At 37.0% G+C, this 13,620-nt stretch overlaps 1 protein-coding gene across 1 annotated transcript; it reads left to right on the top strand.

Moving 5' to 3' along the window:
* The first annotated feature begins 9,417 nt into the window (after positions 1 to 9,417).
* Smp_058850 (hypothetical protein) lies at positions 9,418 to 11,701 on the top strand. Its single transcript, XM_018796948.1, has 2 exons — positions 9,418 to 9,463; positions 11,145 to 11,701. The coding sequence occupies exon 2, from the start codon at positions 11,177 to 11,179 to the stop codon at positions 11,669 to 11,671; it is 495 nt and encodes a 164-aa protein (XP_018652038.1). The 5' UTR covers positions 9,418 to 9,463; positions 11,145 to 11,176; the 3' UTR covers positions 11,672 to 11,701.
* The last annotated feature ends 1,919 nt before the right edge of the window (positions 11,702 to 13,620 follow it).

Below are 13,620 nucleotides of genomic sequence, written 5' to 3'. Positions count from 1 at the left end.
GAAAGGTGTAGTGGATGAGTTTTTCTTAAATTTTATCATATTCATAAACTGAGGAGGCTTTCTGTAAGTTCACAGGTTAGATTGTCAAGAGTTTTAAAAAGGCTCTAAGCCAAGTTCTACTCGGTTCCCATACCGTCATTTAATGTGTGCTACTGGAATTACTTATGACGTCTGAGCTAGACGTATATCAACCACCCAAAATTGACGATATTTTGGTTAATGTTATCGAGGGGCACGTCCTTACTGATATCCATGGATTTCAGTTTCAATTAGAGTAGTTTACTCATGGTTTGTCGTATGAGTTTAAGTCATTAAGTAGTCCTTTGTGATAATTCCACTTACATTTAACCAACAAATTTCATTTATTACGAAGAGTTAACTTGATATTGTTAGAAGAATTACTCAAAGGTAAAACTTAGAACTTTATAATAATGATCATTTATTTTCAAATAACAGTCTGTTACATGGGGCATACCAGTTTACAGGCAAGATCAAATTGTTACAGAAGGTACGGGCTTCAATGTAGTAGATTACTCAGTCAGGTTGATATTTTATAAAGTATATTGGTCATAGAATTATGGAGAATAGCGCATCTCATATATGAATGTAAATAATATTAGTAAGACTGATATTGTCAACATGAGGGTTGGGGCGCTTTGTGGAGGTTGCCTTGCAACGTGCTCCTGATTATCACAAATAAAGCTGAGAGCTCCTAGAATCAGTGACCTTATATTCTTCTGGAACATCTGATACATTAATGATGGTACGGGACGAAGTCAAATATTCCATACATGTTCTCGGTGACATATCTCGAGGGGACTGAAAAGGAGGGTAGGAAAAAGAAAGGATGAGGAGCAGAGCAGACAACGTTCATGACTATTGAAGTTGAGTCATTTGTGGAAGAACAGCTAACGTACAACTACTTAGTCTAACTTCTTTCATTAAGGTGCTTTTTAAGCAAGGGAATCCTAATAGGTTAAAGAGAACAAGCGTAAATAAGGCGTTAGTGGACAAAGAACTGCATAAATGGAGTGGTTCAAAAAAAGCTGAAAGTATATGATTATGTGTAGTTTTAAAATATAGTACTGAAGACAGTATTCTGTTACAAAAATAGCTATCTCCTTTTCTCGTCAAAGCCATTTCAGCTCGTTTCCATTTCTGTGGATTTTATTGGGTCATGAGCAGGTTTCGTTTTTGGCTGTCTTTATTTTACTGAACAGTAAGAGCGAATAATTATTTCTTGGAGTCAGAGTGTGGGAAGTCGGTGTGCCTATTTCGTGGTATGATTCTTGTTATTTTCACACTAGAAAGCCAAGGGTAATAATTATAGATGAGTGGAACATGAAGGCACTTTATAAAATATTCCTTCGAAAGATTGAACGAAGGATGCCTTTACTATAGCTTTCTGTAGGGAGTCCCATAAATAACTGGTTGGAACCGCAAAAACATTCACACGGACATTTCCTGTTCGTTCTTCAGTTGGTGTTCTCCTCAGTGTAACGTATAACTGGAATTTATCAGCAGTCCATCCAGGTGGAAAGAACTATAAGCAATATAATTCATCGTTATCATATCTACCCCATTTCTTCTATTTTGCACTGGCTTTAAGATAAGGGTCTTCAGATAAGCTGGGCAGGATAACATTTTATTCTGAATGGCTCTTCAGTTGGTCTTCTCGGAACATGTTTCAGGAAGGGAATAACCTTCTCAATGTGAAGAGACATAACTCAGTAATCGTTTTATAGATGGGGTCTTAGGAGTCGGGTTATTAACTGTCTTGGTAAAAGGCTCTAAGAATGAGTGCGCTTTATTGTCCAAAGAACGGCAGTGGGAAGAAATACTATGGGTAACATAAACAGTGGTATTTAGGTCCTTAACGGAAGTGAAGTGCATGACACCATAGCAAAAGTGCGGTAACTGATTCTCAACCACAGTACCTTCATATTTGAATCGGTACACCAGAGGTCAGACGGTTGATTTAAAGATAATTAATCACAATAAAGGTGATTTCAGGAACGTTATACAGACTCCATAACCTGAACATTCAGATGTCATCATTCCAAGTAACTCTTCAACCTCTATACCGAATATACTTTTCCGCTGAAATAATTATACTCATTGTAAAGCAGCATTTCCAACTGTATAATAGGGGTGGTCAGGATAGATAATGACTGGGCTTCGAAGCGAAGTTGCGTAGATTACGTATTGACACTATGGCCAACAAACTATATTATATTAGATTTATTGGTCTTTTACTATGGATGAGTTAACTGAAGCCATCATAAGCTAAAACAACTACAGTGTTGTAGTCTCTCATGATGTACGTGATGGTTGTGACGTTGGATTATAGCCTCACTTGATATTAGTACACCTATCTTTGCTACTGAAATAATAGACTTCATCCCAAAATTACAGATTTATTACAGATCTATATGATTTTACGCGGGAATGACGTTTTTGTCTGTACAGACTCATCCTACATGGCAACTAGCAGCATAATGTCTAGCACTTCATAAGAATACATTTATTCTGAGAAGAGAGTAACATACCAGATGCAAAAAGCAACAGGTTATATAGCGTGACCACGCCTTCATGGCTTAGTCTTGCCATCTTGATTCATTTATTCCTGCGTCAACTATTACGGACCTTTTATCTGTGTTAAATGTTTCTTGAGAATTTTCTCGGTTATCTTATGTTCAGCTGACGTTCACCCCTATTATTTCGTATTTATTGGTACTGAGGTTTTTAGTACTTCAGATATATATAAATCTTCCTAGAGCGTCAAGATATAACCGAAGCCAATTATTCTTCTTCAGATCTTGAGGTCATCCAGGTAAGAGAGAGTTCTAGAGTCTAGAGAGCTAGGTAGGTTATTACTGAATAGCTATAAAATAAGTAGTCTAAGGATTGATCTTAGTGGCACTGCACTTGTTATGGAAAACCAAGTGCACGGGTTGTGCAAATTTTGAGAGTTTGTAACCCTCTGTTTAGGTAGTCCAGAACCATATAGTTAAACATCCGGTTGTGCCCACGAAATTTAGTTATCGGGACATTGCTGTGGTCAATCCTTTCGTCTGCCTTGGAGAAGTATGGGAGGTCAATATACACTGGATAGTTACGTTCCAGTTGGATGGTTCATAAATTATAGGTGGTCAGTAGGTTTCCCTTGCAGGGTCCACAAGATAGAAATTCACATTCTTATCTCATAAGGGGATCTGATGGGAAAATAATTGGGACTCTTTGTTAGCAAATCCAGTGACCTTCGCTGCTGCGGAGAGCATCTTTTTCTAGTCAGGGAGTGACTTAGCCTCGACTGAGAGATACTTGAACAGAATGGCAAAAACTGAGCAAAGATATGTCTGGATAACTCTACAGGACTTTGTATCGAATACCGTCTGAGCCAGTAGATGTATATGGGTTCGAGCACTTCAGCACCTCTTTGATTTTGAAGGGTTCAGACTCCATGGAGCCTAGGTCAGGATAAAAGGATATGGGGCGAAAATCACTGGACACAGGTGTAAAAGATAAAGTTTAAGTGGATAAAGACTCCTCGGCTAGCAGCTTATTAGGAACATCATGAGAGCTGTGTATCGCTTTGTTCCGTTCAGGTTTCTGGGTAAGTGCGTTAAGTAACATATTGTGATATAACTTGTCATCTGTGCCGTTAGAGCGAGGCCGATCGTCCCAGATTATGCCCTTGTTTCTGATGAGATTGTGAGAACTAGACCTCTGTCAAAAGAAATATCGTAAGGGTTTGGTGCATGACCGGGAAAATCCGAGGCATCGAAGGACTTGTCAGAAGAAGGCTTCATTAGAGGACTACACCATTCATCCACGTGGACAGAATTTCGTTTGCCCAGCCATGATAAACTTTCGAGATCTGGGTGTAGTGGAGGCACGACAGCTTTGTCCAAGGAGGTTCATGACTAATAGGTCGGTAACTCCCGAAGTATGGTTCATGGTTATGCAATCCAGTCTAGTCTGGTCTCCAAAAATAATCTTTTCCAGCATCTACATAAATAAGGTGAACATCTAGGCTTTAGTTGAAACAGTCATCAGGAGTTGGCATCATTTGGCTTCCAGTAGGGAACTTCACAACGTGCTGATCATAACCGTGTGGATTTTGCACGATCTAATTTTGGAACGTCTTCCATAGAACATGAAGTTTCGTACAGAATTGTATGTGTTCTTCTGGGTTAAGGAGAACTATGTGAGATAAAATGAATCATGGTTTTTTCCCCCGAATTTTTTTACTTATTATAGTGTTCTAAATTTGGAGCCATTCGGTACCAATAAATCAGATTAAAGTACCTGACTGTAGTTATGATTTCAAGGTTATCATAATCCGGGGCTTGTGTTATCGCTGACTGTCTTCCATTGCTTTCTTCGTTAAATGTAGTCGCATTGTGTAAACTTGTTGGATCGTTGACTAAACTTTCCCTTAGTTCTTTTTTACAGCCCTCCACAGTCAAGCTACTCCGCATGCCCCTGCAGACCATCAACGGCGACGATCTATGTCGAATGATTGGGGGCCTACTAGAGTTAGGCGAGAATGGTGACGAACCAACTAACGACAAAGTCATACCTCGCGATCAGCATCTTACCTGGATTGCCCTCAACGGACGATGGATGTTCTGAAGACTGTACAACACAAAGGACGTTATTACAGGAATATATTAGTTAAAGTAGATACAAGCGAAAGTAAAACCACTGCCGTACGGGCCAGTCTATGGCGTATGATTAACTGATGCGCGTTGAACGTCCTTGACCTTGACGGGGATTGATGATCTGTTCTATATTTAGTGGCCCAACTGCCGGATGATTTGGCTAGGGTTCAGTGACTTTTCACTGACCCTACACTCTCTTAGTGAACAAAGCACCTTCTGGCTGGACTCAAAACTCTATATCAGATATGTAGAATGACCTTGCTGAATTGTTCGTTAATAATCATCGAGCCATAAGATCTAAAACGAAGACTTTAAGACATGTTCACACCGTCACGTAACAGAAAAATTGATTTAAACCAGTTAGAAATGCCTCTATCCTTAAAAAAACAAGCATATAAACCTTTCTAAAGGTTGTGAGACTTTCGTGCATCGAAAAAACAGTGTGTTTTGGATCCAAGGTCGTGTTGTATCACTTGGTGTTAAATTGGAATTGGTTAGCGTGGGTTTTAGTAATACTTGTTTCTAGCGCCGTTTTGAACTCCTCGGTGTAACGGGCTTCAAACTCTGCACAGTCAACATTTAGTTTCCGTTGTCAAATTGTCTTAACATCATACTTCTTTTGTTGCTAATTGTTGTTTATTGCTGTTGCAAGCGACAGCCGATGAGTCTTCGGCTGATCTTGTTCTCTTCCAGCTTTCCTCGCATACTCTGCACGCTCCCCTGTTATCCAAAACGCCTTCAGGTTATGGTCGAACCACCACACAGGTTTTATGTTTATTAGACTGAGTTGGGATAGCTATTCAATCAGTTTTATCTATAATTCCCTCATTCCATTCACGGCTATTTTATTCATCACTCGATCTTTTACGTGCTCCGCCTTTCCCATGACAGTGATTTCAGTGAATTATTATTGTTTCTCCCAATCCGTCAATTCGGATTATTGTGAGAGAATTTGAAAATTTCCCGGCTTCCATTTAAGTAAAAAAACCCATGGTTTTCCCTAGACCATGGGAAGTTTTAGTCTCGCCGTTATAACACGTAATTTTTCCAAACCAATCATCTCAAATGCGGGTTAACTAAACCCATTGGTGATTCATAGTGATGTCTTCGGGAAAATCCTAAGACATATTTCCTTAAACTTTACAATCGTGGGCTAACTTGAATGCAGAAATGCGTTCGCGAATTCAGGGTTGTTGGGCTGCTCAAGAATCGTGATGCGTCAGGGTGTAGCTATAGCCGTGAGAGATACTAAGGAAAGCTTTGCATAGTTCAGTGTTCTTCACTCAATATTTCAAACGTCTTGTGTTGGGCGACGAAAAATTATGAATCTGCTGAAAACAATCTGGCGAAATTTAAATGAATCAAACCCTTTTATACTTCCAATATCTGTGGATTTTTCGAAACTTCCATACGTCTTAAGCACTAAGTCGTGAAACCAAACTGGTCAGTTTGAGCAAGTGTTTAGACAATACCACTAAAGATTTCACAAAAATGCAACACAAAACACTCAGTTTCTATACTTATCCCTGCATGCATAGATTCTAGTGTATCTGGTTTTCGTTCTACTGGAACATATACAGGCAGAATTATTTGAATAGTGTGGATGGCTAGTATAAGATAAAATAACACTTGCGACCAGTTTTCAAGATTTCAAATGTCCATCTACAGCGATATAATAACATCTAAAGATCTTCCATACATCTTAATAATTGCTCCCCGCACTCCGTAATGCTGCAAAATCCCAGTAAAGAATAATTATTAGCATACAAGAATTTACTAATTGTGTAGATATTTTGTAGTTAGTTGCGAGTGTATTTGAATTCCTGTGACATATGATTTGTAAGTGTATCTCACTCCCTACACGATATTTCAAAGCCATTATCCCATTTTTGCACACTTTTACATCTCTTATCAAGTGAATTGCCATCATAAATGGTCTAATTAATGGTTCTGGCTTTTAAAGATAGCCTATCTCACTATTTACTGTTATCTACGATGCTTTGAGGTTTTTGTGAATAATTTTTCAAGTTCTATTAAATCATTGCGTTTCTTTTAGAGTGCGTCCATATTATTCGTCGTCTTTTAAATCGTTAAGAGAAACCTTCATGTTGTTCCAAACACTTAGTTATTGACTGCACATATGTTTGCATGTGTGCTTGTTACAGCCTCATATAGCGTTTCTTTTAACTTCAGAGTATAGAAAATAAGGTTACCCTGGTAGGTTGCGAATAGTCTGGTTAATTGCTGTAGGTAAATCGGAATTTCGTAATTTCTGTAATTCAAGATGAACAGTAAATATATTTTTGTTATATCCCAAGAAGTAAAAAAATTTTATTTCTGGCCTTCGTGGCTAGATATAGGACACTTCTTCAGAGTAAATAAATAACCGAAATTAAATTTACACAAGATTAAATAGTACAAAAATAAACGAAACAGTGCTTAATAATTTTAGTACCATCAAAATCATAATCGATCTAAATGTCAGTGTCAAGTTATTCTTGGTCAAGTCGAATTTTTATGACAAGTCACTGTATTAATTTGTGTCAGAATGTGGGTATGAAAGATATACGCATTTGTGATATGAAGTAGTGGTTTTAAGTTTTCTATCGGTGTGTGTAAAAATTTGGTTTTCTGAAAAAACAGTCCAGGTTGGATGAACATTCAGGCCGTCTTTCCTATTGGGTTCAGAGGGATTTAGCACTATGTGAAACGCTTCGGCTACTCCCCTCTGTAGTTTAAAAAGCCTTTCTGAATTATTTGTCGAATGCATCGACAACTTCACTTATCTTGCGAGTCTGATCGGCCCTAATGGGTCGGTGTCTGACGAAATCCCTGCTCGATAGGTTTTTGTGAACTCACGTTACCCATGGCAAAGGCGAGATATCCGCCTATCAATTTAGGGTTAAGTACACTGCTCAGCAGTTCGTTCTGTTTTACTTAACGGCTACAAACCATGGCCATTAAGGAAGGGTAGAAAATACTCGTAAGCTACTGGTATTTGATCACAGATGTCTTGGAAATATTACCAGCATCTGCTGTGGTCGCCGGGTAATAATGAGTTAAGACACGGTATTAGGGAATGATGGTAAATCAGTTGATGAGGTTGTGAATCTTCATCGACTGAGATGGTCGGGCCATGTGTAACATATGCTTGAACACCGATTACCATGGCACTAATTGCTGACTAGTGTTGGAGATGGTTAGGAGGAAATAAGGGACGGCCGAACCAAAAATCGGCATCAGTTCTTGAAGTCACTAACTTCTAGTCTGTGCCATGTTGGTAGATGCAGACTAGTTGTTTGGGGTCCTCGTAACTTTCGTAACCAATGGTTGGAGACTGTGTGTGACATGGCTCAGAATCGATCATAGTGGCGTAGGTGTATACACTCTTAATTCCCCTTAAACTTTGAGAATAATGCTACTCTATGCCTTTCTTTGTACGAACTATTTCTTTCTTCCTCTGTCACATCCTTATACACAATCCTTTTTTATAAATTATCACTATTGAAGTAACTACTGTGAATTTGGTGTTCATCTTGTGTTAATTAGTGAGGTGTGGCATCTTCGACCGATGCTTATATATTCCTGGTCCTGCGTTGTAGATGACTGACTGGCTGAGATGTATTGATACTTAAAAATTCCAGGATATATGTATGGAGTGCAGTAATTGATTTTTTGCCACAGTATGTAACTGAAACTCCTACAAATGTTCCAGCCTTTACTCAGTTTGATCAGTTGACAAATTTCATCAGTAGTGTTTTGTTTGTAAAGTATGTTACTTCCATAGACCCAGTTAGTACTTACTAAAACAAAATTCAACATCTTAAGAAAACCATGACAAATTTCCTGTATTCCAACTAGGAAAAATGTGTCTTATTAGTTATGTTTTTTGAAGAACAAAGTGCATAGAAACTATTTTCACTTCAAGATACAATGCGCTTGAAGAGAATTCTGTTTCTCGGAAGTCAAAAATATACAACTGAATTATTTAGTAGCCTTTACAAGAAAAACGCATTTAGATTCCGTATAAAGCTAAGTTAATTAAGAAAAAAACTACGTTAAGTGTTATTAATCCTTCAATATTTATATATAATTTATAGATACGACTTCTTTTTTCTCCTGATCCTCGAGGGATTGGTTACTCAATGGTTAGGGGACTCAGTTTACAACAAATTGATCACAGGTTTAAACTTCGCCCTACCTACTGTAATTTGGTTAGGCAGGCATTATAATTAGCTCTCACATGAGAAAGTGACTTACAATTGGATAAATGAAGCTATATTTGGCAAATGACTTGATAAGATAAAGCTATAGTCAAGGGTTTTAAGTGTTGTTTTGTTACCCGCCTTATAGTTGGACTGCTTTTATTGATCCAGAAGACTAAGCAAATGGCGGTTTGGAGTCTTTTGGTGGTCTGAATCACTTGTGACTACATAGCATACTATTACCTATGATTGTATCGTCGGGTGCACCTATATTCACTCGAATAATCACATACGTAAACAAATGGTTTTCGACTTTATACTTTGGCATTCCCAAGTGTGGATTTCTAAACTGTTTTAAATGATTCCTCAATACCTTGTAAGTTCTAACATAATGTCTTTTCTCTTTGGTCATTAAAATAGGCTTAAGCAATATCAATACTGTGGTTTGTATTTTATGTTGATATCTCTGGAAGAATAATTCATATAGTTACTGGCCGATTTTGATAAACTTACATTCGATCATTGGTTTGGAGTCTTTGAAAATATTTGATCTAATTCATCAAAAAGTTTGTGTTATTCCTATGATATTGGGTAAGCGAAACTAGCCGTTAATTTAGAATGAATTTTCCAGTGGTGTTTCATATTTTTTCTATAACTGTTTATTGCTTAAATATTTATTTATTGATTTGTTTGAACACATAAATATTGGTACAAAAGTGCACTGAATACATATGCGCCACACAAGTCACTTGATTTGTGTGTGGGCTATGATACTACTAGGGTGCCCATACCGAAGCAGGTAGTTTTCCTAGGAGGCCATACCCGGAGCCTTTGACATAAAGGTCTAGTCCACAAGGCAGTGGAGCAACTTCAGGAAATGCAGTCCCATGGTAGCCGAAGACCAATGATTGGTTCATACGCCATTTGTTCCCTCTGAATCCTAGAGTCTATGTGTACCATTGGTTTGGAATCAGGGTTTCCCAACTCCCCATACTACATACCCAACCCTCCTCTTGTATCCAGACTTGCGACAGGCAGTAACCCTAGAAGGGCTACAGGCGGAGTTAAAACCTATCAACCGTCAGTAACAAATCTAGGATGATTCCAGAGAATGGTTATTTAAGTAGTAAATTTCCTTTTGCCGAATTAATAAGCTAGGAAATTGTGGGTTCATGTAGTTTTCCTTCAAGATATTTAGTTTAATTCCTCGAATTATGATCTATGAAAATTTCGATTCAAGGAACATAATATATATTTTTTGGGATTTGCTAGTATATCAGTTCGCTAGGTTTGTTTTACACTATATGTGCCATAACGATCTGTAGTGAGTAGGGATAAATATAAAAAATATAAGTAGGTTCAGTGACTCACTTATGCTTAATATCTACGCTGATTATCACAACTCAAGAAACTCTTGTACGTTTTTTTTCGATTTCCACCGACTAGCGTCAATACAGTGTCCTTGTACTTTGTTAGAGTTGTTGTAATGTATACGAAATGCCCACCGGTGTGTTTTGGTTTAAGAGTGTCAAGTTTTTTGGTGGGCCCTTAATACCCAAGCCCAGAGTCACGTATCCACCTTGAAATACCATTTTATGTAATGGTTATGGTTTCTATCGGGGTCCTCAAATTAAGGATAAAGCGAGGTCTAATCCAGAATCCAGTAGTGGAATTCTGATCGGCTTAATCACCAACTCTCCGCTTCACAAGTATAGAGAGTCCACTCTAGTGTTTTACATCATTGATCATCCTGATTAAAGCATTACAAATCTACTAAGGTGTTTCAGAAATAGTTAAATGAGCATGTATCAGATTTTTTAGTGCTGATGTAAACAGTTCAAGGTTATCTTATTTCAACTAATTATTCACACATCAACAATGTGGATTCCGGTACATTTGTGCATCGTTTTTTAAGTTTCCATACTGTGTCTTCACATTGAATGTTAGAGTAGTAGAAGTAGTAACAGTATCAGTGGTAGTAAAAGAGAGTAGGCTTAAGACAGCGCGATTCGAGGAAATATAAATTTGTGCAATAAAAAAGTGTGGAGAAATTCTAAAACTCAGGATATAGGAGAAAACAGTCTGAGTTTCAGTTTCATATTACTCACTTACTACTTCTCGTCAGCTTAGAGGTGTAATTTGTTCTCATAAATATGGTTCAGAGAATATCACTTAAACTTTTACCTGATAACTGAGTTGGATTCAAAATGTGCTATTTTCATATATATATATATATATATATATATATATATATTGCTTGCTATTAATACAGGTCGCAATCAAAAGATCAGTAATCAAATTTAAATGACAGAAAAACGCTCCTCGCGGATACGAAAAGTTCACAATTATGCTCTATTAGGTGACAGTGATACTGAGTTCTTTGATGATGATGAACCCGTTAAATTCAAGAAGACTGATGTTAAAGAGGTGAAGCCGATAAGTAAACCTTCTAAGACTAAGAAGTTAACGAAAGATACGTCCGTGAAACAATGTGAAACAATTCAAACACGAAAGGAAATGCCACCTAACATAATAATCAATGAAGCAAAACTTACTACTTCTAATCCTTCGGCTTCCCATTGTGAAATATCAGAATCTATGACAACTTCTAGTCACAAAGCTTCGTCAAACTCCTCTCCTTCTGCCCTTGTTCATTCAAATTCGTTAGTCAGTAATTTAACTACTCCGCCATCTTCAAATAAAGCGTTTTTCCCTGTCACGCCGTCTAGTGGCCTTCGTCTTGGTTTATCGCGTACAAAGCGATTACGATCTTTACATGCAAATGTGCGTATCGCATAATTTATGACATTTTCTGGACGTTGTACAAAAGAAATTTTAGAACCTACTTTTATTTTACTGTGCAATTTTCTTATAATAACTACTGCTTTAAGGATTCTAATAACTGATTGTTCAGTTATTTCTTTAACTGTCAACACTAGTTGTTTCTAATTTGTTCGTATCTGTGTCTTTTTTACTCGTGATTTCACGTTTATCCCACCATATATCTTAAATCAATCTTTCAAATTATTTGAGAATAATTATTGAATTATAAAAAAACCAAATCGTGGTTGTATTTTAGCTAGCTTTCATGTTACAAGCCCAGTGTTTTATCCTGGATGCGACACTCGCATGGTAACTGAATCTTATGGTCGATAATAATAGACTACTGTATTCAATTTGAAAATATTATGTTTGTTTGGTTGCATCAACATCGTATTAGTTACTATATTAGGTTTTTTAGGTTGAACTTTCATGAGCTAGAGTCCGATGTAGAGGTGTTAACTTGTTGATATAAAGCCCGAAAACATTTTAAGAGAGATTACATTAAATGTAAGAATTCATGGGAAAATGACTATGAACAAGTTTTAGCAGCTATTCACGTGGAAGATCCAGTTGTTGTGATGGATAAATTTCAGAGTTGGAATAATGCTTAGAGATCGTTAAAAGAATGGATGTAATACTGATCAATAAATAAAATCCAAGGATACGACATAGTTGGTCACGTGGTTGAATTACGTACATAAGCCCATAACAAACTAATATTGAGAGATAGTCACCTTACGGATTTATTCTTTGTCCTGTAAAATAACGTATTCACATACAAAACCAATTACTAGTACATTTGTTTAGAAGTAGTTTAGTACACCAGTGATTAAAAGATATAAATTTCGTAGGGGACTCAAGTACTAACGAAATTAGGACCCGGTTACCAGGCTTAATTCGTGCCTGACACAGCCAAACCCAGAGCGTTTTAATAAGGTGATGACGAGTGATTTTTTGTCTACTATGTTGGTTCCGAAATTATTTGCTGCTAATATGATAAGTATTTTCTGATACACTACCCAAGTAGAAAGTTCGTATGCTGAACTTGCAAACACAATGCACACCAGCGATATCTAATATATTTAAGAGGGGTATTTGCTTTCATGTCTTCATTTTCCCATAATCTTTTTATACGGAAAAACTCACTTAGGGAAGTTTATAACATTTCATATAAGTTTTTTTCAAATGCGAATGAATAATAGTTGGGGACTGAGTTTGATGAAGACATTGAAAAAATTATGTTTGTAGAATTTACAGTTACTGAAATCAAGAATAACTCGAACTTCCGTTTGGTAGTTTGGTACGAGCTTCCTCAGAGAAATGATCAGAAGTAACGAATATAAATAGGATTCACGAAACGATTATGCGTTAATTATTTATCCACCTATGTGCATTTATCAAATATAGAATTATTAAATTGTAAATATGGATTATTTTCTGCTCAGCACTCTAACATTCAAGTTATTGCCAGAAGAGTTTGTTTACCAACAGATTAAGTAAACGAGAAAAAATGCAGAGATAGAAGAAATACTAACTTTTGATTAGTTTTTCATCTCGTCAATAAAAATGCGTGTAAATGTATAACGATAGTAATAAAAGATATTAGCCAGGTGATATGTCAGATAGTAATACAAATACAAGCGTATCAAAAAGAATTTATGAAAACTTAACGAAATAATTAGTGTAGAGGTTAAAGTTTCGCACACGAAACTGAGTCCTGGACCCGACTCCTGGTTGGGGCGTCATCTATACACATTGTTGAGAAGTCCCGTACTAAGAACATCTCAGTGGACGAAAACTAAAATAATTCGGACTAGGCCAGCCTGGTCAAGAAAACTAAAGGTAATGAAGGGTTCCGTTCTCGCTCATTCGGTTGACACAGGACATCAAGTTGATTAAAGCAAACCTTTTAATACACTTGGATT

The sequence above is a fragment of the Schistosoma mansoni genome, chromosome 4 (assembly GCF_000237925.1).
Source record: "Schistosoma mansoni strain Puerto Rico chromosome 4, complete genome".
NCBI classification, from domain to species: domain Eukaryota; kingdom Metazoa; phylum Platyhelminthes; class Trematoda; order Strigeidida; family Schistosomatidae; genus Schistosoma; species Schistosoma mansoni.
Note: the sequence above shows the minus strand (reverse complement) of the source record. Positions and strands in the feature narration are given on the sequence as shown.

What these genes read in the sequence shown, in the direction of transcription:
- Smp_058850 (XM_018796948.1), top strand. Translation starts at nt 11,177, where the DNA reads ATGACAGAAAAACGCTCCTCGCGGATACGAAAAGTTCACAATTATGCT.